This window comes from Topomyia yanbarensis, chromosome 2, assembly GCF_030247195.1.
Source record: "Topomyia yanbarensis strain Yona2022 chromosome 2, ASM3024719v1, whole genome shotgun sequence".
Classification (NCBI taxonomy): domain Eukaryota; kingdom Metazoa; phylum Arthropoda; class Insecta; order Diptera; family Culicidae; genus Topomyia; species Topomyia yanbarensis.
The window spans coordinates 340,014,574-340,041,465 of record NC_080671.1 but is presented as its reverse complement, the minus strand read 5'-3'; the positions used below and the strand labels follow the sequence as shown (position 1 = coordinate 340,041,465).

General features: G+C 41.2%; 1 protein-coding gene across 1 annotated transcript; it reads right to left on the bottom strand.

Annotated features, from left to right (window-relative positions):
* Window positions 1-762: 762 nt before the first annotated feature.
* On the bottom strand, window positions 763-26,892 carry LOC131684063 (ubiquitin conjugation factor E4 B). The gene is made up of 4 exons (XM_058966589.1): window positions 26,225-26,892; window positions 3,893-4,728; window positions 2,513-3,829; window positions 763-2,422 (listed from the first exon to the last, which is right to left on the bottom strand). The coding sequence occupies exons 1-4, from the start codon at window positions 26,385-26,387 to the stop codon at window positions 1,319-1,321; spliced, it is 3,420 nt and encodes a 1,139-aa protein (XP_058822572.1). The 5' UTR covers window positions 26,388-26,892; the 3' UTR covers window positions 763-1,318.

Genomic DNA, 26,892 nt, shown 5'->3' with positions numbered 1-26,892 from the left:
TGGACGAAGTGCAGGACATAACATTCACCAACGAGCCACTATTCAGCAGCTCCTCAAGTTCGGTTTGCGTCTTCTCTTCCACCTCCATCGCCGCAAACTTCTCCAAACTCATGTTCACAGCGTTTTGTTCCCACGAATAGCAATAGAGAAAGAAACTGTCAGAGCCCCGCCTGACAGTATAAGGGCAAAAATACTGTGGTGTGCGCCCTGATGGCCTACAGACTCCGTGCGTGGTTTGGTATTTGTCATCACTTCGAATCCCAGTCCTAATTTTACGGAGGCCTGTAGTTCGAAGTATTGAGACCTCCCCTCCCACCATTCATCCATCAACACGTGTCGCGTCATACCTTAGATTGGGGCATACGGTACGGGTTTTGAGGCCCACCTGTTGGCACCCTCTCATTCCGCTGCAACATACTTAAATTTTTGAAAGTTAATAGCACCCAGCCGATGCCGGTACCAAATGTCATCGATAGACTCACGTGGTGACATGAGATAGGAAACTTGTGAGTACTATGTTCACTCACCGTTTGTTGGCCAAATCTGAGTAAATACTGTACTGAATTCCAAGCAGAAATTGTCGCCATTATGGGTAGGGTATAACTGGCATCACTGTAGATTGTTGTAGCACTCTTATCACGTTCCTTAGTTTTTTTCTGGTTGGGATTTTCTTTTTCAGCCTTCTCTGTCGAACAATGTCGCTTGGTTGGTGCCTTCCTTAGTGGGTTTTTGGAATAGTCATAAATAAGTGAACTCGTAAGATAATTTTATTATTGATTTTTATTAAGAGTACTATTTGCTTATGCACGCTACATTGTTCTGAAACGGGGTACCCATCAATTCACTCCCATCAACTCGCTTCTTTTTTTCTATTGTTATCAGCAGCAAAAATAACGAACCAGACGAACCAAAATTATTTAATAAAAAAAACTATAGAGATAAAATGGTTCGAGTTTGTTTATTGCAGTGGCTTCGTTTCGACTATGAGATTTTCAGTCTTTGGTTGCATCACTGAACAAAGAATGGAAGTTGTTCCTTCAGCAGCCAAAAAGACTTCGACAGCTATTCGTAATCGTGATTCATAATTCATTCATAAGTTAACGAAAAAATAATAGCGCAACCACCAGCAGCAACCTTTCGCTAGCGATAGAAAGGACGAACGATTTTGTGAAAATCCTATCTTAGTACTATTTATATAAATACGTCTATATGTATATCCGTTCTAGCATTTAAATTCAGTATTTGAGTTTTTGCCCTCTGTCACATAGCGATCGATACCTAGAAAAAAAGGTTCTGCTTCTATATAAAACTTCAAGTCTTATTGTTTCTTCTTCGCACGGTAATCTTTGATCCACTGCTCGATGCGGTCCTTGAGCTCCGTGGCCGGTATGAGCATATCCTCCGTGAGCGTTTGTCGATTGAAGGGGTCTGTATTGCTGTTCAGCAGGTGCCGCGTTATAATAGACCTGTCCATGACGGTCCCGGAAGGCAGTATCACTGGGTCGATCATCAGCGTGTCCATCAGAGGATCCTTGAAGTCATCCGGTGCGTCAGCAAACTCATCCGCATTTTGTTGATTTTGTACATAAATGTCGGCAGCTTGACGAATCAGCTTCCGGAACTTATCCACTTCCATCGTAGTTCGGATACCCATTCGTTCTAGTCGGTTGGCAGCGTCCTCGAAGAGATGTCGTTCAAAGGATCGCTCATCGGCAGCTAGCGCAGCGGCAAATTCATCACAACTCAGGTGAAGATAGATGTCAATCAGTTGACTTAGTAGTCTTCGCGGTTCCCAGCCATATTTCATAGGGTTACGTACACGCAGATCATTGCACTTTGGACCGCATAATTGTTGTAGGTTGTAATTTAACATTGAACTTAGACGATCAATTAGCTCGGGTCGTAGGAAGGGCTCCTTGATGTCTATTGTAAGATAGTGGAGCATGTCCACAGTTTCTCTTGCCAACGTCAAATAGGATCGGCACTGTCGCTCATCCTGAACTAACTGCCGCTGGCGACTTTGCTGCGTTTCCTGACCGAGCTCACTCCAGGCAGCTTCATCCATCATCAGTACCTGAGTTTCGTGGATTCGTTTCAGATACTCTAAGCACTCGTCCAGCAAGTATGTGGTATCATTCAGGAAGAAATTAACAAACTTGACAAACTGCTTGCCACATTTCGACTCATTCACGATGGCCTGTCGATGGGCCACACTATCCCAGAGTCCCTTGAACAAGTGGCTGATGTGGTAGCGGATGGTGAATTTATCGTAGAACTCGGTGCTTTGGCCGGTAGTTTCGATGTCGGTGTAGAACTTCATAAGGGCACTTACCAGGGCCGTCTGGGCCAGCTCGTGGTTGATAATCTGGAGATAGAGACGCTGCGATGTCGTCTGAATTGTTGGCGAGGTCACAAACAGAACCTGAAAAGTAAACGATATCATTAGAGTTTCGGGTAACGAAAGCATAGCAACGAATTTATAGTTATGTGGATAATTCAGCTTGGAACTAACCTCGATCAACTTGGCAGTGATGTAGGGATTTTTGATGAGATGCGGTGCGCATACCAACGTCAAAATCCAGGTGATGACCGAATTGTCCACGAAATCGACCACTTCAATGCTGTGCTGCATGCAGAACAAAATGAAATCGGCAATATCTTCGATGTACCACTCGGGCAGGGAGCAGAAATTCTCACTTGCCACCAACGTTGAAGGCGGTTGTTTGTTGACGAATAGACCTTCGATAGGTCTGTTCTCGATCTGGTACAGCATGTACTCGCAAACAGACGAATAAAACTGCATGCAGGCACCCAACACGTTCGGATCGATGACGGCAATATCGCAGCCTAGCTTTGCCTTGGAGAGCTTGTTAATCTGATTGACACAACGATCCCGGACTTGATTGTTTCTGCGAGCGAGTCGAGTGTTCTCCCACTGACTCTTGCTGGAATTTAGCTCATCGACCATTCGTTGCAGTTCTTTGGTAGCTCGCAGCAGCTTATTGTAACGTTGAATCGCCGGGATGATTCCCAGGTGATGGGCATGTAGTGTCAGGAACCAACAATGGGTGACAAACTTCGGTGTTTCCCATTTTTTCTCCGACTGCAGTTTCTCTAGCCAGTCATTATACTCTTGGGATGAAAGTTTCAGTTTAGTTTCGTCTTCGATATCAATCAAGGCTTCCGGGTGATGCGGATAGAACGGATCTATTCTAGACATGTTGATTTTAACTGATAAAAGTTGCAAAATGGACATAAAGTTTAGCATGAAACCGTCCTTTGCCAGAAACCGATCGTCAGCATTGTACTGAATTCGTTTGTGGTTCGTCTTTAGAATCTCCGAAACATATTTAAGTACTTCCTGACGACTGTCCAAGTTGGTCAGCAGAGAGAGAAATATTTGATGCAAAACCTTTCGGGTATTGCCGAGCAGTGATTGGAAAGAGGCCGCTAAAGTTCGGTCGCAAACGTTTTCCAAAAAGTGATGCGTAGCAAATTTTGGGTTCTCGTCTAGTAGCACCGAAAGTGACAGAAAAGGTGCCAAGAAGGACACCTTGGATATTTCCCTGGCAGCGTATTTGTCTAGTGTCAGTCTTGGCAGGAAAACGACGTGTTTCACAATCAGATTGCAGATTGGATTCGTATTTTCCACCTTTATTTCTACCAGCTCTTTGAGCCGGTTCAACGCATCGCTGACTATGTTTTCGTTGCAGATCGCGTTTTGCATGTCTACATATAGATCGTCGAGTACGATGGTAAAGATGTCTTCGAAATCGGTTTCTTTTTTACGCGATTCAGCCATCAGGCTTGTCAGAAAGTCTGATGGGACCTACAAAGATATTAACCATAATTTAAAAAATAGCGATTGATACAAAAATTATGCCGAACCAACCTTATTCTCGTACATCAACTGAAGCAGTGGCGATTTCTCCAGTATCAACTTAGCGGGGTTATCAATTTGGGCAAAATTTTGGAAACGATTCTTTGTCAACAGAATTGCATACTTGAGCGTTTGCTGGCGGATGACTGCGGCCAATTCGGGCAGAATCTCGGCCAAATACATTTTCTTACATTTTTTGATTTTGGTATAGCTGTACACTTCGTCGTTCGCTCGGCAGTAGCAGTTGATGAGATAGTCTAACGCCGCTACACGATTCGAGCTAAAGGCCTTTATGGTGGGCTTCGACGAACATAGCCCTATCTCGTTGTCGATTTCCATTGCCGAGCTACCACTTCCGCTCCGCTTCAACACATCATCGATATCGATTGGTCTCACCTTCTTCGGTGGAATATTACTCCAACCATCCGAGAGGGACGCACCGCTACCACCGGCATCGATTAGTTTTCCTTCGTAGAAATCCTTCACCACTTCGGTAATCACTTCCGCACAAAACTCGCGATAATTCTTTGCATCCAGTGCTTCCATGGCACTTTCTAGTACCGCGCCATCTATGCAGAATCGAGGATCTGAGTAACGAATTTGGCTGTTGATATTCATGATGCGAAACGCAATCTGTTGCAGTTCCTCGCGGCTCGCTGCCTCATCACGACTCTTGTCCTCGGAGTTCGGTGGCGCTTCCAGACTGCCGATAGCCTGACTGGCCGCTTCGATTACTGGTGGAACGTCCTCTTCCATCTTGGTGGGAGATTCACCGCTACCACTGGTACTGTTGGCTGATTCGGCATCGCCGTTGTTCGTTTCGACATTGGAGGATGTTGAACTTGGCACTGCAACAGAGAGAAAAATAGTTTTTATGATTGGAGTTTTATTGGCTTATTTAAATATACACTAGCAGAGTTCTTTGCCCCAATGATAATTATTTATAGACGTTATATATAGTAAAGTTTGATGATGATGAAGATTGAGCTTTAGGCGAATATTTGTCATTAAATTTAGGTCGAGAGTAAAAATGTCACAGCAGGTAACTGCGCTCTGGCGGCCGTAAGCGGTTTTCCGGAAGGTAATAGTGAGATGAACGTAACCGAATTTTTTTCGAGAGTTGTCCTACTGGAACGGAAGGGCTCCGCGTCAGAATCACCAAATCTGGTCTGATTTGGTCGGTGTCAAGTCAGACCGGACTAAGTGACAATTTATTGGTTTCGAGAAAGACGAGTTTATAGTTTTAATCGCAGCATCCTTTACATTATAATTAATTTTTGTCATAATTCATGCTTATTGTTACATATTCTAAATCGGATGTAGCTGAAGAAATCATTTATCCAGTACTATCATTATCTCATTTTTTATGTTTTGCGACTTGATCCGGTCTGACTTAACACCGACCAATTGTAGACGAGACAGGCAATGTCGCCCATTAAAACACTTGCAGCGGGCCGTGATTCTGAATGTGACATTCATTGTACGGGTCAGATATGTGCGGGCGTAGACTTCGCGATCGCGTGTATCATCGCGAAGGGCTCGAGCATTTGTACGTCAACGTGTTCGATCGCGTGTGTGTTTGTATGTCGCGTGTGCTAGCGTGTATGTAACTTCGCGTGTATAAATTCTATATTAAAACCGTGTGCCTTTCGCATACTCGCGCGCGTTTCGTTAATCTGATACTTAATTTTTCATGTGCGGTTCAGATTCTAGAAGAAAGTGGATTCTTCCATATCACTAGAGTTTCCACTCATGTCGCCTTGGAACGTGTTGTCTAGTGTATATGAGCTTTATTTTTTTATGGGAACAACTATATATATGGACTCAAGTTGCTAGAATGGTGGGTAAAGATTTCTAGACGTGACCGATTCACGATCGCGCGCGTTTGCGGGTTTTCATATGTGACACCGTAAGTAATCATTCGTAACTGAGCGCTTGTTCGTTACACACGCGCGTTGTTTGGTGTAACAATACCTTGAGTTAGGCGATATCGGAGAAAGTGTTTATCCCAGCAAGGGCTGGAGTATAAACATTAAATTGTGTCATGCAGTGCAGTGTAGTGCGGTGCTAGACAGTTTTCTTACCTGAAAGACGGCTTTTTTTGAATGAGAGTCCTGTACCAGCTCTCTACCGTGTGAAGGTCACGCGGGATAAAACGAAGGATCAATTCACCTACCAGCTCGTCAAAAACCAACTGGTAAGAAATCGACACGTATTTATTTGCTTTTAATATAATTGATATATAAATTAGAATATGTTTATAGAAAAATATACCAGTTTTCTATTTTTTTCGAGAGTTGTCCAACTGGAGCTATAGAGCTAGGTTCTCGGAAGGGCTCCCCGTCAGAATCACATACTACAATTTGCAGACGAGACAGGCGAGTGGCACCCACTAAAACACTACTTTAGCCCAATTGTAGCGGGCCGTGATTCTGAATGATCTGATACTTAATTTTTGATGTGCGGCTCAGATGTTAGAAGAAAGTGAGATCTATCATATCACTAGAGTTCCCGGTCATGTCAGTATTTTTTTATTGGTCCTATTGAATGTATGGACCTAAGTTGCTAGGATAGAGGTTAATGGTTTCCGGACGTGACCGATTCATGAACACGGACGTTTGTAGGTTCGCGTTTGAAACTTCGTAAGTGCTAAAACGTTCACCTTATTACCGGGGTATTTTTTTTTTGTTAACCATTTTTGTTAACGACCTATTGAATCAATTTGTCAACAGTTTTTTCGGCATTTAATTAGCAAGGGACTGGAAGGTGAAGTATATTTTTCAATATTTAGAGCCATAGTACTCAAGGGAGAGCAAGGTGTTGAAAGGAGAAAGTTTAGAAAAGCGTGGAAGGATCATATATGCAAGCTTAGAGCTCACCGGCGACTTAACCTTTTGTCTGCTACCGTAGGAGTCAGGGTCTTTTGGCATTAGAAATGCGAATCACCTGAGTCTACGGCATGTCCGAACAAGCGTAAAGTAACTTGTTACTTCATGCTGTCGGAACCGACTATTACTTTACTTACTTTACGCTTGTTCGGACATGCCGTAGACTCAGGTGATTCGCATTTCTAATGCCAAAAGACCCTGACTCCTACGGTAGCAGACAAAAGGTTAAGTCGCCGGTGAGCTCTAAGCTTGCATATATGATCCTTCCACGCTTTTCTAAACTTTCTCCTTTCAACACCTTGCTCTCCCTTGAGTACTATGGCTCTAAATATTGAAAAATATACTTCACCTTCCAGTCCCTTGCTAATTAAATGCCGAAAAAACTGTTGACTTATTACCGGGGTGTTACCAAGTTTGCGCGATCGCGGGTGTAGGTGTGCGTTGTTAATAGCGAAGGGCTTAAGCGTTCGTATGTTAACGTGTTTGTCACGTGTGCTCGCGTTCATGTGACTTCGCGTGTACAAGACTGGATTTTGTAACCGTGTGGCATTTCCTATATACGCGTGCTTTCTTGGATGGTCACGCGGACCTTCATTCTGATAGTTGGTTTTTGGTGTACAATTCACATTCTGACAGGGAGTAAGTTACCCTATATCACTAGAGTCCTCGGTCATGTCACCATGTAACGTGGTGTCCAGTGGATATGAGAGCTTTATTTTTTTAATTGATCCACTTGAAGGCATGCACCTGGTCTGCTGATATCAAGGATAGAAACATCCGGAAGTGACCGATTCATGATCGTGCGAGTGTGGGAGTTTTTATGTTCACGCTTGAGACCGCGTTTGAAAATTTATAGGAGCTGAGACATTCACTTTATCACCGAAATGTTATCATGTTTACCAGATCGCGGGTGTAGGTGCCGGGGATGGTCGCGAAGGGCTCAAGCATTTGTATATTAACGTGATTGTCACGTGTGTGTGACTTCGCGTGTATAATTTTGATTTTATAATGATGTAGCGTGTATTCTTGTTTGACCGTGCGCGGATCGTGAATCTGATGCTTAATTTTTAGTGTATGGTACAGATGGTAGTCCGTTTTTCTATGGGGAAATTTGAGTTCCAGGTCATGTCACCATGGGACGTGTTGTTTAGTGAATATGAGCGTCACTTTTTTGATTGATTCAACTGAAGGCATTAGTCCAGACTGATAAAACTTTCGGACGTGACCGTTTCATGATCGCGCGAGGCTGTTTGAGACCGCGTTTGGAAGTTTAAAGATGCCACGTTTACTTAACTACCGGGGTGTTTTCATGTAGGCGAAATCGCGGGCGTAAGTATATGTGGATTATTGCAATTGCATGGTCGCGTTTGTGGCCAGGTTTGTGTTATCGCGAAGGCCACGAGCGTTTGTACCTATATGAGAGTAGATAGCTGATAGTAGAGATATACCAATAAAAGGAATCAAAACATGCCGAATAAAGAAAAAGATGCAAAGAGCTTGATTAGAAGCGTATAAATTGAACAATACTATTTTGGTATACATAAATAATGGAAAAGCAAACTAATAGATGTACAAAAGAAACAAACTAATGAAGTAGAATAGAAAAACACATGTAACATGCAATCAAACTCGTCTAAATGCAGCAAATGTTGTATATTTATCATTAACGACAATTGCATGTTGTTAGACTTTCATCATGCTATGCTGGCCGGGAATGGATGACTCACGTGCGTCGGTAAATTTATTTTATCTTAGTTTATCCAACCCGATTTTTCCGTATAAATAGAACCAAATGCTCAGATTGATCACCGGAAGTATTAGCCACTAGTCTATCATATACGTCAGTTCTGCATCCATTCCCTGACCCAACTGTCACAAATACTCAGACGAATACATACATAGATAGACATAAAGGGCGAACACGAAATTATTGCGACACCGAAAATGTCATGCCAATTTTCTTATAATGTTTAAAGTCATACCAAAATTTTAGTGTAGTTTTATACATATATTTACTTCAAAAATCAAAAGAAAAGTTAATCGATGGAGCCTTGAGTGTAAAATTGAACGCATTTTCGCTTGATGCCCTCCATCAAAGTCTTTTTTCCATTTTCTTAACAGGTCCTTCTCGTTTTTGGCTGTCTTCTTGCTCTTCCGAAGTTCCCGCTTCATCATTGCCCAGTACTGCTCCACCAGGCGCAGCTCCGGACAGTTTGGCGGATTCATGTTCTTTGGAACAAAATCGAGAGAATTGGCCTCATACCACTCCAGGACACTTTTAGAATAGTGGCATGATGCCAATTCTGGCCAAAATAGTGGAGCTTTGTCGTGCTGCTGCAAGAACGGCAAAAGGCGCTTCTTGAGGCACTCAGATTTGTAGATCTCGCCATTTACTGTGCCCTTTGTCACGAAAGGCTCACTCCTCAGTCCGCAAGAGCAGATGGCCTGCCAAATGAGATATTTGGAGGCGAACTTCGACATCTTCTTCTTAAATTTGTCGTCCACATAGAACTTGCTCTTGTCGGTGAAAAACTCCAACCCCGGAATTCGCTTAAAATCGGCTTTTATATACGTTTCGTCGTCCCTCACACAGCAGCCATATTTTGTCAGCATCTTCTCGTAGAGCTTCCGTGCCCGAGTTTTAGCCGTCGATTGTTGCCGCTCATCGCGGTTTGGGAAGTTCTGTACCTTGAATATGTGTAGTCCAGCTCTCTTCTTTGCATTCTGGACGTAGCTCTGCGACATTCCGATCTTTTTAGCCAAATCACGGCTTGAGACGTTGGGATTTGCTTTAATCATCCGCTTCACCTTTCCCTCCGTCTTTTTGTTCTCCGGTCCCAGTTTTCTTCCAGCTCCTTTGCCGCGGTCCAACGTCAACCGCTCCTGGAACCGCTTCAACACTCTGGAGACGGTTGAATGGTGAATGTTCAATTTTTTTCCCAAGTGCCGGTGCGACAGGTCAGGAAATTCCAGGTGTTTGGAAAGAATTTGTTCTCTCGACTCGCGTTGGTTCACCTCCATTTTCGTTGAATCGAAAAACACGACTTCGAGTTTGACAGCATGTTAACAATACACATCAATGAGAAAGTGTGCAAAATTTGGTTGATTTTTACCTAATGGTAAAAAAGTTATGCCCTGTTGAATGTGTCGCAATAATTTCGTGTTCGCCCTTTATGACTAGCACATAACAGTTGTACACTAGTACGAAAAACTACGATTATCACAAAGCTACAACTAATAGGTTTCTACTTATTCTACTTTATTAAATTAATTTAATTATGAAAATAATTTAATTAGTATATGCATGATGAAGTCGACAGATAAATGGACACACAATGACTACCTCCGTGAGCCCCGTCCACGAATACCACCAATAGAACAATATTTGCAAACACAGCACACAGCAAAAGTCAATCCACGTCGACCCGCCAGTCGGCCACGTCACCTCGCACAGACTAATGGTTGAGCAGGTGCAGAGTATTGAAAGAACATAAAAAAGGCGCATAAGCCCTCTCGGTCTCCTCGATGCACCACTATCGAGGCGTAATGCAATAACCATGCTAAAGCGATTTTCTGTCAGAGCTTCTGTAGCACTGATGCACGCAATATGCTTGATGATGTTTGCAATACCGTCAAACCCCTCAACCTTGGGGAGGGGCATTTTGATTTTAAACGATTCTTAGTATTATATTCTGTAATAAAATTACAGATTTGTATGTCAATCAGTATGGAATTTAAAACATATTTAAAGTTATTGTTGGAAAAACTTTTTTTACCGATAAGTTCTCCGTCATATAATCACATTCAAAATGTTCCTTTTCTCTTTAGGTTTTTGTTGACAAAACATAAAAAATGGGCTTTTTTGCAATTTAAATTTTTAACACAAGTTTTTGTTTTTATGAAAAATGACACAACATTTTTTTAAGTGTATATTTTTTTCGTACAGAAATATTCATTTCTTGTAACTCGTTCTCAGGCAGCTTTGCTGTATAAAATACAGTAATCGAACAAAAAAACTGAAATTAATGCACGTAGAAATCGACGTCAACATTTCTTAAGGCATTATATACAATATGCTAATGTTGAGAAAATGGCGTCTGAAAAATCACCTCATACTTTAATTTCCCATTTATGAACAGGAGCTTGATTTAAGGACCAAACAACTCAATGCCGTGTTAAATTAACCATTTTTCCGAATAATATATTGTCTATCTCGAGATAATATAGCATTTCGTCGAGTTGTTGCTATATGGGAAACCCTCGAGTGCGATCGAAACAAAAACAAACGTCACTGATGCATATTAGATGGGCGCGTAATTCAACGCACGACCCGGTTGCGCATGGCTGAAAAGTCGCAATGTGGATTTAAGAAAAGATTCGCAATACCAGATTTATTTAAAAAAATTGAATCTTGAACGATTTTTGCAGATAAATGTTTTGGTCCCTTTTGAAACATCGCACAAGTTTTGTGCCCTCTCCCATAATGCCTTTTCGAAGAGACGTTAGCTTATAGTGCGTGCGGGTGAGCCCTTTCGTTTGCAGCAAATCCATATTAAAGTTGCAAAAGGGCGAATAAGATTTGTAAACAAACTTTTATTTTGATGGTTTCTCTTAATTTACTATAAAATAAAAGCAGAAAACAATTGAAATTACTTCTACGAAGGGGAAAAATTTACATTAACGCATATTTTTCATGAAATTCCACTCTGCAGCAGACAAAAAAACCCTTTCGCCCTTTTGACGTATTAATATTGAAATGATTATGTGACGTTTATTTTGATCCCTTTCTTGGTGTTGCGATGTTTTTGTTCCCTTTTCAAGTATGGTCTTTTTCATTAGGAAAAGGGCCCACAAACAAACTTTTCCGTTTTGTTGTTTGGTGTATATGAACCGTTAATTTTTGATGGGAAGTGAAAGGGATCATAAGCAAAACAAGTTATTTTGCTTATGTGCCTTTTCGATAATCCATTATTTCGCCAACAGCCAGGCTTCAGAATCGGCTTATTCAAGGTATGTATAAAGCTTTGTTAGTGTCCATTTGAAGTAAGTATTAACCGGAATTGTTTACGATTTGTTTATCGGCCCATTTGAAATGGTCTCGTCGAAATGCCTACGCCCTTTTAAAAAATTGCTCTTGAGTCAAAATAATCTTTCTTGATAGTGGAAAATGTTTAGTTTTCCATGCCGTTGAAATGTGTAAAGTTTCATTGGAATCTAAGATGATCGGTCACGATTTTAAAGATTTTCGGACGCATCTTTGTGGAATTCCTCAATAGTAAGATACTTTATCTAACCATACTAATTAACTATAACTGTAAAATCAGGAAATTTGATACCCATTTTTTCATATATTTAGTTATGTATTATTTTTCAATCACATCCCCTACGACATTCTGCATTGATTAAAACGGTTGATATTAGCAGTGATATCTACTTGACTACATGGTTATATGATTACAAGTGATACGGGTTTATAAAAAAATAGATAATTTGGAATCCATATCGGTATCATTTAGTTCATTTTGAATTATGTGGAGCGAAGTGACTACTGATAGGGGGCCATCCATATACTACGTGGACAAGTTAGGGGAGGATAGGGATCACGAGAAAGTCCATGCTTGTCCATGGGAAGGGGGTGGGGGTATCGGAACTGTCCACGTGGACTTTTCATTATATGAATGAAATAAATATGAATCGTCATTGGTGTGAATGTTCACCTTCAAATTTTTTTGAAGATTTTGAAATAGTCAAATTGCTTTTAACAGCATGATGGTAATTATCATCAATCATGCAAAAATTTGAGAAAAAAATCTATCTGACTTATTTGATTTAATCTTTTATGAGTTCTGTGACTTGAACTAATTTGGATTTGATGAATTTTTAAAACGTAAATATAAAAGATCATAATGTTCTTCAGAAATGAGATATATTCGTGGAATTTTTCACGAAAGATATTCTGTGGTTGAAATTTGAACGATTTTTATTAGTAGTCTAACGCCATAGTAGTCTAACACACAGGAACACTTTCTGAAAATACAGTTTTTATGAAACTAACTGATTTTTTTGGAAAGTCCACGTGGACATCGTAGGGAGGGGGATATGGGTACAGTAATTGTCTACGCTTGTTACTATGTTTTAATTGCCGCAAGGTTCTACTGTATCGATTTTGTTGGCTATTTTCGGCAAATTTGAGACGAAACGAATGCAATAAAATTGAAAGACGGATAGGTATTCTAGAGCGAATCAGTTATAAACTTAGAACGGAAAACTAGAACTAGGCAGGCTCATATGGGCATGATCGAAAGGAAATGTGAAGAATTCTTTGCCTTCTGCAGAGTAGGAGTTGGGCGTTGCACCCAAGTCTACCGCATGGTCTATGGTAGAACATAACTCATCATCATGTTTTACCGCCGACGCCGGCAAAAAATTCTAGGCGAGGAATTCATCTGGAAATATCGGAGATAATGTGTGTCAAGTGCGGTAGGCGGGAAACGATTGAAGTTTCTTTCAATGCGATACCGATAGCAGCTTGGCGATGCGATAGATGCCGTGCTACAAGTAGCGTTAAGAACGCTTTGTGTAAAAGCGAGCACGGAGATACGAATGCAACTTGACTGGCAATGCAGATGCAGTTTATTGAACAAGAGCAAGCGATCCGTCTGCGACGGTTAGAACGAGAGAGTGAGCTACAGTAACTTCGCATTAAGGTGAAGATATGTGGAAGCCAGGAACGCACGCTTGTTGCTAGGCACCGACTCGCTTGTTTACATTGAGAAAAAATGGAATTCAAAGTGAAAATTCAAACGCACAAATGAGAGTTTTTGGATATTTTCCTTCGGTAATCTGTACAGTGGCAGAAAATTTGAAGTTTTGTTAGTAAACGATTAAAGTTTCGTGGGTGTTTTTGCAGTGGTAAGTGATTAAAGCGTATTTGAAAAATTGGATGGAAAATGAGAAGAAAAATAAGTGTTTCGAAAAGAAACGCCAAGTGAAAAGGGGTAATGTTTTCGCACAAAATAAGAATTACAGATGGCATTCCGTCAAAAACTCGGGTTGACTGTATAAGAAGATGTTCTAGCTTCCTCTAGTAGCACACCGGCAAGGTTAGTGTGTTGAAAAACATATTTTTATATTTGCTCATGTCAGATACATGGTTAGGCAGGAGAGAGGTGTGTGGCGTAGGAGTTATATTGTGACACGCTTGTATATTGTCCTTAAACAAGAGCAGACGGTAGAACAGAAATTACTCGAAGAGCGAGATACGTTAGAGAGACGATTTCTCAAAGAACGTTTCGAGATGGTATCGATGAACATCCCGAACGATAGGGAAAGTGTACATAGTCGGGGAAGTCAACGCCACAGCGTCGAAAAGGTGAAGGATTGGATCGATCAATCTCGCCGACAACTGGTCGGAAATCAGGTTGACCCTGAAATAGTTGCTCGCCAAACAAAGGGCACTAGCACCGAAGTACGAACTATTCCGTCGAACGGAACGACCAGCCACTGTACGGTCGCTCCGCACTCTTGGTGGAGATGCTGCTGAGAAAAATTCGAAGTATACCAGCTTCGCGGTCAGACAAGCTGGAAATGTTAATCGATTTCGGTATGGCGGCTAATAATCTCTGCAGACATCTAGGGGCAGTAGAACAAAAGTCTCATCTGACCAATCCGATCTTGCTGCAGGAGCTGGAAGACAAATTACCTGCTGATATACGATTACACTGCCCATAACAGCATAAGAGTCCCATGTTGAAAAACAGTAAGCCGAGAAAAACGCTGTTCAAGATTGTCCCATCCATTGAGCCAAATGGATGGGACAACCATGTTTTGGTATTTTTTTTTTGATATTTTCTGAACAAACCCGGTAATCTTATTTGTGCAGTGTGATACAGTGGTGATACAGAATACAATCCAACGGATAACTCATTTTCGACAAAAATCCACATGGGACTCTTATGCGTTTATGGGCAGTACAGTGGGTGCTCAGGAAAGGGACTATGAGCGGTGCAGATTAATTGCATTTAAACGATTTCCTCATGACGCTTGTTCGAGCAGCTAGTCAGGTAGCATATCGTACTGTAGCCCCTAACGAGAGACAAAAAGGAAAGGATTAAACTTTCGTTCATACTCATTCGGAATCAGAGCAACCCGTTCATTCTAACGTAGTACTAGCTCCCAACCAGGGTTGTATCGTATTCATTTTTCACGATAATTTATCGGCGTTACTCGTTAACGATAATGTATCGTCATCGGAAACTCCGTTAACGATAATGTATCGTCGCCTTCATCGTCATCGTCGATAATTGTATCGTCGTATTTATCGGTTATCGCGATACGTTTTGCGTTACTATCCCGTTTATTGGAGTTGAAGTTGATGCGGTTAACTTTCAATTGTTTAGAAATAAATAGTTATTGAAGGACATGTTGTTGGCAGTTGAAAATCAATAGTTTTGGACAATATTTATGCACAATGTGTCAAAATGGATTTTTTCAACTTTTCCAGTAAGTTGGTGCACAAAAGAGTCCCAGGTGCACAGTGTTTCCAAGCGGCAAAAAGGTGATCAAAATTGTTTTGACCATGAAGAACAAGCAAATTTCAAGCTATTGTGTAATTAGTAATTTTTAGCACGCAACAACATATATTGAAAAAAAAACTACTAAACCACTATTATTAGGCCATTCACAAATTACACTACACATTTAAGTGGTATGGTGATTAACAGATTTTATTATATTTTTAATTTCAACTAGAAGATTTTGGATTTTAAAAAGTACAATATACATATTTCCAATGTTTGATTTCCTTTTCTAGTTGGTAAGCTTTTAGTCCCCTCCTCCGTTTCTTCTCTCCACTATGTAACAAGATGCTTCATGGTTCCTTCTTTTACCCTTAAATATGTAGTGCAATTTATAAACGGCATCATAATAGAGTTTTAGTCGTTTTTTGAATACAGTGAAGATCCGTTTTTATCAGCCCCTTGGTGAAAGCCTAAAGATAAAACGATAACATTGACAAAATCGGCACATATTTTTTCTGGTTCTGAAGAGACGAAGTCGAAACGCAAACATTTTTTTTTCATTTTAATAAACCGCAGCGGTTAAAATATTCTTCTTTAGTATTTGACTTGAACGTTGGCTAGAGCCCACCAAATGGTTTTGATAGTGCTTGTTTTACAGTTTCGTATTGGTATAGCTTCGTCTGCAGAAATTTGCGGCTTCCATACAAAAATATTGCTTTTTGGACACTAAAACATTCGATAACTTCTAGGTTGTAAGAGATACAAATAAACTTACATTACAAACATTCTGTATTTTCTTATGCAGAACAAAATCTTGAAACATTTTGAAATGCTACAAAATTACCAGAAAAAGTATTTTGAAAAAAGCAATTTTCAGGGGTATATCAAAGAAATCTCCACAAATGTATATTAAAATCGACAGATAGACACATAGTCTCTTCAGCGAAGTTAATACTTAAGATATTCTCAACAACTTTGCCAAATAAAGTTTTTTTTTTATTTTCATAAATGACCAAACAAAAGCTTGCTTTTCAGCTTTAGAGGGATTAATCATCCAACTAATACTTTTTAAATGCAAAAAAATATAACTAAACTTTGCTGAAGGCACTAATGGCTAAAAAATGTTTTTTCGTGGTTCAAAGAATTTCTTTCACCTTTTTGCCACTTTGGAAACACTGTGCACTGGTGGATCTTCCTGTGAATTGAAAATGTCCAAAACTATCGATTTTCAACTCCCAACAACCTGCCCTTCAATATAAAAAGTGCACGAAAAGTTGAAAAAAATCTATTTTGACGCACCAACGGTACATTGAAAATGCCCAAAACTATTGATTTTCACTTACCAATAGCTTCCTCAAAATAATAAACTTTCCCCGAAAGTTGAACAAAATCCATTTTGACACACACATAAACTATTGATTGTCAACTGCCCATAACTTTCCCTTCAATATAACACTCCCAAAATTCCATTTTGACACATCGTCGGACTACACCCCCCCCCCCCGTTACCTAGAAAATGTCCAAAACTATTGATTTTCAACTGCCAACAACATGTCATTCAATAGTTATTTATTTCTAAACAATTGAAAGTTAACCGCATCAACTTTAACTCCAATAAACGGGAAAGTAACGCAAAATGTATCGCGATAACCACCGATGAATTATCGACGATGACGATGAATCCGACGATATATTATCGTTAACGGAGTTTCCGATGACGTTGACGGGTGGTTAATGTTATCGACGATGACGATTAATTATCGATTAACAACCCTGCTCCCAACGTACCGAAAACCCAAAAAAACTGTCCTGTATGCAAGACGGCGGAGCATGCCGTGAAAGTGTCCAGAGTTCAAATCGTCGGAAGTTGAACAGCGGAGGAAGATGGTACATACCCTGAAACTGTGCCGGAGCTGCCTGAATGGTCATGGCAAAAAACCATGCAGATTTTCAACCCAATGTGGACAGGATGGATGCCAGTACCGTCATCATATTTTGCTGCATTCTGCGCCTAGAACGCCAAATCAGGGATCACATCCTACCTCGCCTGGGTGGAGGCCAATTGCTGGCCCATCTACATCAGAAAGTCACACACATCGACCGAAAGAGTCAACACTGCTTTTCAAGGTGCTGCCTGTCACGCTCTATGGAAAAAAACGGAGCCGTTGAGACTTTTTTGGACGATGGTTCGCATTCAACGCTGATCGAAAGTACTCTTGTAAATAAGCTAGGAATAACAGGATTAGTTAGGCCTTTAACACAAGTAGACTAACAACGTTACTCGGCAAGAGAACGAATCGCAGGTGGTTCAAGTTAGTATCTCTAGACGAAACAAGGCAAGACGGTACGTCATGAATGCACGCACGGTTAGTAAACTACAGCTGCCCAAACAGACTCTTCACTTTCAAGGGCTAGCAGAAAAGTATTTGCACCTACGCGGTCTTCCAGTGACAAGGTATGAAGCGGCTACTCCACAGATAATTATCGGACTAAATAATTTGCACGTCTCGATGCCACTTAAATTTAGGGAAGGTGGTAAACGACACCCAGTGGCAATAAAGACTAGGCTCGGCTGGAGTGTTTACGGAGCCGAAGATGAAGGGGATGTAAATCATACATTCCACATGCATGAGAAGGAACTGCACGAGGTCGTTAGAGAATACATCTGCCAGCAAGATCTCGGAGTTAAAGCTATAAGGGTTGAATCAGAGGAGGAGAAGCGAGCTAACAGCATCCTGGAAAGCACCACGATTCGCGTTGGCGACCGGTTTGAGACCGGACTGCTGTGGAAGCAGGATTATTTTGAGTTTCCTGATAGCTATTATATGGCTCTCAAACGTCTGCAGTTCTTGAACGAAGAATGACCCGAGAGACAACTTCAAAGGAAAATCTTCACCAGCAAATAAAGGAATATCAAGAAAAGCAATACGCTCACCGTGCAAGCGAAGCAGAATTAATGAAATGTTTCACCAAGTTCAAATAAGGACCGCCGACCGCCACTCGCAGATATTTCTTTGGAGGGAAGACCCGTCAAAAGCAACTGAAATCTACCTCATGAACGTAGCCACCTTCGGTGCAACGTGCTCCCCTTGCTCTGCGCAATATATAAAAAACAAAAACGCACAGGAATTCAACGAAAAGTTTCCAAAGGCAGCCGAGGCCGTTTTGAAAGGCCATTATGTTGACGACTATGTCGACAGTTTTAATACGATTGAAGAGGCACGAGAAATAGCCTGGCAAGTAAAGTGGATTCAATCCAAAGCGGGATTCGATTTACGCAATTGGCTGAGTAATTCTCCCGTACTGCATGCGGTCCGGATCATCGAATGAAAAGATAAAGGATCGGATGTTGGGCGGTGGTGAGTCCTCGGAACGAGTTTTAGGAATGCTGTGGTCACCTGAAGACGACTCGCTCGGGTTCTCTGCAAAAATGAGAGCTGATGTACAGCTGCTCATAGATGAAAATAAAAGACCAACAAAAAGACAGATGATCAGATGTGTTATGACCATCTACGACCCTCTGGGACTGCTTACATCAATACTCGTCCATGGAAAAGTGTTGATTCAACAAATTTGGCGCTCTAGAGTCGGATGGGATGACTGGATCGACGATGTCGCTTTCGAAAGGTGGCTGCAATGGATAGAGATGATACCAGAGGTCAACCAAATTCGAGTACCGCGATGCTACCATGGCATCAGATCACGCCTGTACACGGATATCCAGCTGCATGTATTCGTTGATGCTAGCGAAGCTGCGTATGTGTGTGCAGCATACTTCCGATATTTAATCGACGATGGAACGGCCACTACCATTCTGGTGACGGCGAAATCAAAGGTTGATCCTCTTAGACCAATTTCCATTCCTCGTCTTGAGCTAAACGCTGCAGTACTTGGAGCTCGAGTAGCGAAATTTGTAAAGGAAAATCATCGAGTGGAAATTTCAAAAACCGTCTTCTGGAGCGACTCAACTACGGTATTAGCATGGATCAATCGAGACCCCAAAAAGTATCGGCAGTACATTGCGCATAGAGTGGGTGAAATCTTATCGCTCTCAGAAGTAGGCCAGTGGCGATGAGTACCATCCAAAATGAATGCAGCTGACGAAGCTACGAAATGGGGTAAAGGGCCGTATTTTGACGGGAACAGTCGTTGGTTCAAAGGGCCTTCCTTACGTGACGATCAGGAAACTGAATGGCCTCAACAGTTTGTAACCCCATTATGTACAGATGAGGAAATCCGATCGTGCTTCACGCACCACACGATTCAAAATCGTAGCCAGCTACTGGATTATAATCGATTCTCGAAATGGGCCGCCATGCTTCGAACTATGGCGTATGTGTTGCGGTACATAAACATTCTGAAAGTAAAACGTACTGGATTCGAGATTTGCGTCCTTCGTCTCACACAGGAAGAATTGCAGAATGCAGAACGGGCCATTTGGAAGGTCGTGCAGTGAGAGTTCTACAAGGATGAAATCCTGGCATTAGAGAAAGGCTTTCAATCACCAGATATGCCAGCTCAAACAATCGACAAAGGTAGCTCGATATATACGTATTCGCTAGCAGTAGATGAACTATGGACAGTCGAGCTAAATCAGCATCGAACATACCATCAGAAGCGAAATGTCCAGTAATTTTGCCAAAAAATCATCGAGTGACAGAACTGATTCTCAATGATTATCACTACAAATATCATCACGCTAATCCAGAAACGATTACAAACGAGGTCCGCCAACGATTTATTGTTCCTTTCCTGCGTGTTGCAGTAAGGCGCATGTCGAGGAACTGCCAACTTTGCAGAATCAAGCGGGCTCAACCATCAACGCCAAGAATGGCACCTCTACCAGCCTCCAGGTTGGCGTCCTTCGTTCGTCCCTTTTCGTATGTAGGACTGGACTACTTCGGGCCTATTATGGTGCGTCAAGAAAGAGGAGAGGTAAAGCGGAGGATAGCTCTTTTCACCTGTCTGACGATAAGGGCCGTGCATGTAAAAGTGATTCACAACCTGACCACCGAAGCTTGCATAAAAAGTGTGCGAAGGTTCGTTTGTCGCCGAGGAGCTCCACTTGAAATCTACAACGACAACGCGACGAATTTTGTGGGAGTCGATGTCATTCTACGAGGTCAGGTGAGCAAAATCAACACAGAATTGGCAGACACGTTTACTAGCACGTTCAGCAAGTGGCAATTTATACCTCCTGCATGTCCGCATATGGGGGGCTACTGGGACAGACTGGTGAGATCCATTAAGACGGCGATGTCTCAAATTTCTTCTCGTCGACTTTTAGATGACGAGGGTTACTCACTTTGGTCACCGAAGCAGAGGCGATAGTCAATTTACGTCCCTTGACATACATGCCTCTAGACACACCTGCCCAAGAGTCGCTGACTCCAAACCACCATTTGATACGTCTGGTGTCTAGGTCCTACGTTGTGTTAATTTTACAGTCCAAAATTGGCAGGAATCCAAAAATCCACCTTGCAGGTAAGTATTCGCAATACTTCATGTGGAACGGCAGCGGACGGCGACGAAAAGGTAGGCATAGTAGAGTTCGGATTTAAAATTATACTATTACTTGCTAGTGCAGCTACAAGACCGACCGCTCACGGCGGTAGTCCAATAGCGAAAGTAGTTCTAGCGGAGTTAAACAGCCTACTGCAGAGCTAACTACAACTGATGCGGCGCTTAAAGGAGGGTGGAATCAAATTCGCCATCAGTTGGACACGTTTTGGCGACGTTGGACTAAGGAATATTTACCAACCATAACACGGAGAACTAAATGGTTTAACCCTTAAAGGCGCAAATCAATTTTTTTTAAATATTCTGAAAATTGTCTCACAGCTTTGATACGTTACTATGATAATTTTGAGATGGTTTTTCGCAATGTTGTTTTAAAACAACATTGCGCATTTAAGGGTTAAGGAAGTTAAACCAGTGGCAGTCGGTGATTGGATTCGAGGACGCATAACAAGAACGATCACCGCTAAGGATGGCAGAGTGCGTCAGGCAGTAGTTTCCACATCTATGGGTGAGTTTCGACGTCCAGTCGTAAAGCTCGCTGTATTAGATATTAATGATGTTGGTAAAACTGCAGCATACACGCAGTCTTACGGGGGCCGGGATGTTACCACGAACATGACTGGTAACCCTACACTGATCGATCATGCTGTGTGGGAATAGACATGAGAGAAGGGAATATAAATGCTAGCTACGAAATAAGATAAAATAAAAAAGAGAAGATAGAGGGAAGAAGTAAATGGTAATGATCAAGCGTGTTTAACCAAAATCTATTTTGTTTCCGCGATAACTACGACTACAAGAGGTAAAATTACTTCTAGTTTGTAAAAATTTATTTCTAATTTCAATTAATTTGTCGCAGAATCGATTTGGGGTTAGAATCCTATGTGACTAATATGAGCCACATTTAATGCTTGAATTATTCAATAAGCACAAGTAAGGGATTTCCATTTTTTCAATATTACATAAACACGTTATGCTAACATTATTCTTAATAGGTATTACGTGAAAATCTCAAGCAGTAATCCGTAGTGCCGAAGGTGGTTTGAATTCGCACTAAAAAATTGTGAGTTAAGTGAGGTTATGCTAGACTAAGTTTATTGAAATAAATATATTCCAGCTGAAGTTGATCACACACTAAACCTGGATCTGCTCTCGGAATTGAAGAATCCCAATAACACTTACTTTTGATCATTGTTGTGTGTTTACCGTAAATACTCAACCACTCATTTAATGTCGTTATCGTATATTCGAGGATTTGAGGGCACGATATAAATAAAACAAATGCATTATTGTTGAATCTAGTAATGGGCACTGTTTCAACTCGCCTTTGTTTCAAATCTCCTCGGTCTCCCCTATTAATTTTCATTCATAGTGAAGAGCGATGGTCAGGTGTACCCTCTGCCGCTTGCTGATCATTCTGTCTGTCTGTTCGCTTGTATTTACGCCCATATCGCCATCGCTAGAATGGCTCTGGTTGTCGCTGTTAGATGTTTGCTGCTTTTTGTGTTTTCGTGTGACTTTCGTATAGCCTTACTTATTTCTTCCCTGCGTACGGTATTGGCTTTGGGATACCGTGGAATATTGTTTGTCTGGCATTTATTTTTTGGCCGGCTGTCTGTGGTGTATCAGCAGATGTCCGAGGTTGTTTGGTAGTGCCATGATCTGGGGCCCTATTCTCACAGTCACGTCACCTAGTGACTAGAAGGAAATTTTGGAAAGTGACGTGACTGTGAGAATAGGGCCCCTGATCTCGAAAGTCAAATAAGACGGTATAGGTTGGTCCGGACGCATTGGCACAACCCGAAAACCGTTGAGAATGCCAGGGAAAAAGCTTGATCAAGTGTCGTTAGAGACGGATTCCACTTCTCCATACTTCGACATAAATCTTTTAATATAATCTGTGCTAGTAAAAGGTGCCAGATCATGGAGGCGTATTTCTGTTACATCAAGGTCCATATACACGGGGATCTTGACGTTTTCATATTCTACCTCATGTTGCATGTTGTTCTTTGCTGCGAAGTATTCTGCCTTGGCCAAGGCACCTCACACACTGCAAGTCTAAGATGGGTCTACGTAAAGTCAATCGCGATTGTGTTGTTTCGTTATGGGCGAAATTTACCTTTCAGGTTCACTCATTTTACTCGCAGTTAGGTGCATCGGAACTGCTGTGTCTATATGTTTCACGGGTTCTATCACATTCACCCGAAAGTCATTTACCCGAATGACGTTCGCCCGAAAGCTATTTACCCGAATGGACCATTTACCCGAGTGTCATTGATCAGAATGGACCATTTACCCGAATGCCATAAAATCGAATAAACCACTTGCCCGAATGTCATTAACCCGAATACATATAAGATATTTTACTGTTTACTAGTGTTTCAATTCCAACTAAAGAAAAAGAACACTACACAATACTAGTGTCCAACAAGCGAGCGGGCTTCTATAGCCATTCTCTCAGCTTTCGGTGCTTTGGTCAGTTCATAAAATGACGAATAATAAATCGATTTTTCGGGGTCTTACAAACGAAGAATTGCATATCGCACCGTTGCTCATATCAGTGTCATTAAAAATTAAACATCACCATGCACCCATCGTCATCACATTCTATATCATTGCGATCGATAGCGAGTTCGGACACGACGTGAGATCAGAAAACTATTAGCGATATCATCATCTCCATCGTTTAAACCACCGCATGCTAAATCTCAAAAGGAGTTTGATGCCCAGAAAACAGTTTGTAACCAAATAGCCCTCGCAAGTAAACTGGTGATCAACTCGTTTGTCCGATTTACTCAAACATAAGGATTGATTTCTTCTTTCAAACAAGAGCAATTCTTTGAACATTTATATGAATCTGTACTGAAATCTAAATGAATTGTGACAAGTTTTTTTCGTACCATAAACTCATTGACCCTTATTCGAAACGAGTGTTATGCCAAATGTCTTTCAAAGCATAGAATATACAGTTAGATCAATGGTCTTATTCGAAATGGCTAACAACCATATAATTTCTTATTCCTAACAGATTAAAGGTTCAGTCAACAATCTGTAAACATGCATAACGCTGCATTATTTATGTCGCGATGTTCCACCCGAACCACAGGAATGTGATGATTTGGATCACATCGATTAACGTTACAGTAAAATATTAAACGGAGAACCTTTTCTAAACTTAAACAGAGAAACGAACAAAAATCGAAAACGAACAAGATATTTTCCGCACCGTTTGTTAGATCTTCATGAAAATCAAGCAGCTGTACTGTAACAATATTCTACATAAGCTCTGTTTGTTACACTAACATTCCTTTCCTTCTCCGATGACTGTAAGGACGTGGCCGGCGCAGTTATTGCTATTTCAAAGTATAGAACTCTCGAAACGTGCACATTGAGGATGGATAGCTACACTCAGGCACCATTCGTTGATTCTCATGCTCATGTTTTGTAGCGTATTATAAAACTTGGTAATTGTTTACTTTAGCTACTTTTCCCCCTGTAAGTGGAAAACATGTTTTTCTTTCGTGAATATGCTAGTTTAGTGTTGCAGATTCATAAAAAAGAAGCGGAAAGCGAAAATTTTTAATAATTTATTAATGAGACTAAAAATAAGTTCTACCTACTAACCTTGCACATAGGGTTATTGTACTCCCGAAAGTAAGGTTTTTGGCGAAGCTAGTTTAATGCGGCTATGCCGCATAGCCGACTCCAAGGATCCGAAGCGGCGCAAAGCCGCTGAGGATCCGCTGGACGAGCCTACCTTGTACTTGTCATCAGAAACGCAAGCAAACCTGTGATCCACTCGTTTGCCCGGTATACTCAAACATAGGGGCTATCCCTAATTTAAGTCCGACTGAGCGGCAGCGAAGTCGGACAGCACCCAATTGAAACGATGTGGCGTAGCCACATTAGGCAGTGACAATAATTTAATTTTTGCCGATGAATACAATCCTATTGTTACTAAATAAAACATTGTTAGTGCCTAATGTGGCTACGCCACATCGATTTTTTTCTCATGCTGTCCGACTTCGCTACCGCTCAGTCGGACTTAAACTAGGGATAGCCCCTATGTTTGAGTATACCGAGCAAACGAGTGGATCACAGGTTCGCTTACGTTTCCGATGACGAGTACGAGGACTACGGCTATGCGGCATAGCCGCATTAAACTAGCTTCGCCAAAAACCTTACTTTCGGGAGCACAATAACCCTATGAACAAAGTTATTAGGTATAACTTACTTTAAAGCTAATTAATGAATTATTACAAATTTTCGCTTTCCGCCTCATTTTTATGAATCTACAACACTAAACTAGCATATTCACGAAAGAAAAACATGTTTTCCACTTACAGGGGGAAAAGTAGCTAAAGTAAACAATTACCTAAAACTTCGATTGTTACATGACTATAATTGGTCGATTGTGTGCGCCTCCCATCATCACTAAGCTGTACCTAGATAAAACACAACTGTAGTTTGGAAGCTCGATTGGCAGCAGTGACGATTATGATATATAACAGGCCAAATTCCAGTCGACATTAGGATTTCTTTGGCTTATTCGAGATCACTCACTATTGTGTTCCGTTGACAATTTTTTTTTCTTAAGTAGGTATGTAGTACGTAAATATTGTTTCGCCTTCGCAGGCTGGGTTCAGCGATTCAGAAAAAATTGCTCTTGCCAATTATAGAGCTGGTCAAATGTGATTGAAACGTAAAAAATAAAAATATTTTGAGCTTGTTGTGGAAGCCAGACATAAATTAGCGACGAAGAAAACAACAAAACAAGCCAATTCTTGCTTGGTGGAATACGTTGTACAAAAATTGCAAATCCTAATATACTTGTGAATCGAGTGGAATCGGAGATTTCTCAAACAGTGAAAAATTAATCACTGCAAAATGCACTGAGCTAATATATAAGTATCCCACACGAAAACAATCTTGTTGAAGTAACGAAATGTTTATGAACAATTTCAATTAAAAAAAATAATATTTAAATTTATGGCTCATGGAGGAATGCGCAGAGAATCGCAATTAAGGCGTGTCACGTGGCTCCTGTTCGAATTTTGCCAATCAATATGGACAGTTATCAAATTAAGTGTTTGTCAATGCAAAACGAGTTTTATTTTTCAATTTTTAGTTTCATTTTTTCAAATTTGATTTAAAAACAATTTACCACCGCGACTCAAAAATAAATTTATTTTTTCTTTGACGCATCAAAAAAAAAAATAAAACTTTAAAACGCATTAAACTTTCAGCCGTGAAATCAATTTTGGTTCACCAACTCCGTACAATCTAAAAAAACTAGGTCATCCATCCTTCACTGTTGCACTGCCCACAGGCAAAAATAAAATTCCAAAATACAAAGCACTTCGTTTCGCATCACAATTCGATGCACTTCCCTGTAGGCCCTTACGAAAGAGACTTACCTTCCTCGGTGGGAGCGGATGCCACGGGAACAACTTGGCTGGGGGGCTCCGGCTGTTGACCACCATCCAGGACGTTGACGGTTGGTACAGACAGAGGTCTGCTACTTCCTGTTTCCAGCTTCCGCAAACGTCTCGCTCGAATTTCTTCCGGTGTGAGCTCCATATCGGACTGCTTCCTCTTTGCTTGTTGAACTTCCACTTTAGAGGCCGTTTTTCTTCGCTGTCCCACGACGAGAAAATAGGCAAACACAAAGCCTTTTGTTTTTCACTGTACGAGTGAGTGCTCGCTCGTCGCACTTTCTTTCGCTGCTTTTTGTCGTTTCGCCGAGACGATGAAAATATACGGAAGGCGAGTAACCTAAAGATTTTTGTTCCCGACGCAACAGAATTCGATTTTTTCTTCTTCGACTGTTCGTTTTTCTCCGTAAAAAAACTGCTGTGATCGTGCTGTCCGCAGACAACAACGCACAAGATTTATCGCTTTATTTTGTTGGTTTCTACACGTCGCGAACAGATTTTTCTGTTTTTCTCATGAATCAGCAGACTGCTTTAAACTCTTGTAGGTAGACGAGAAAATTTTGTCTAGTCACTTTTTCACCAATCAGCACACACATCACCGTTTGCTCTGGTGGTTCGCTCGCTTGATCGCATCTTCTTCTTTATTTATC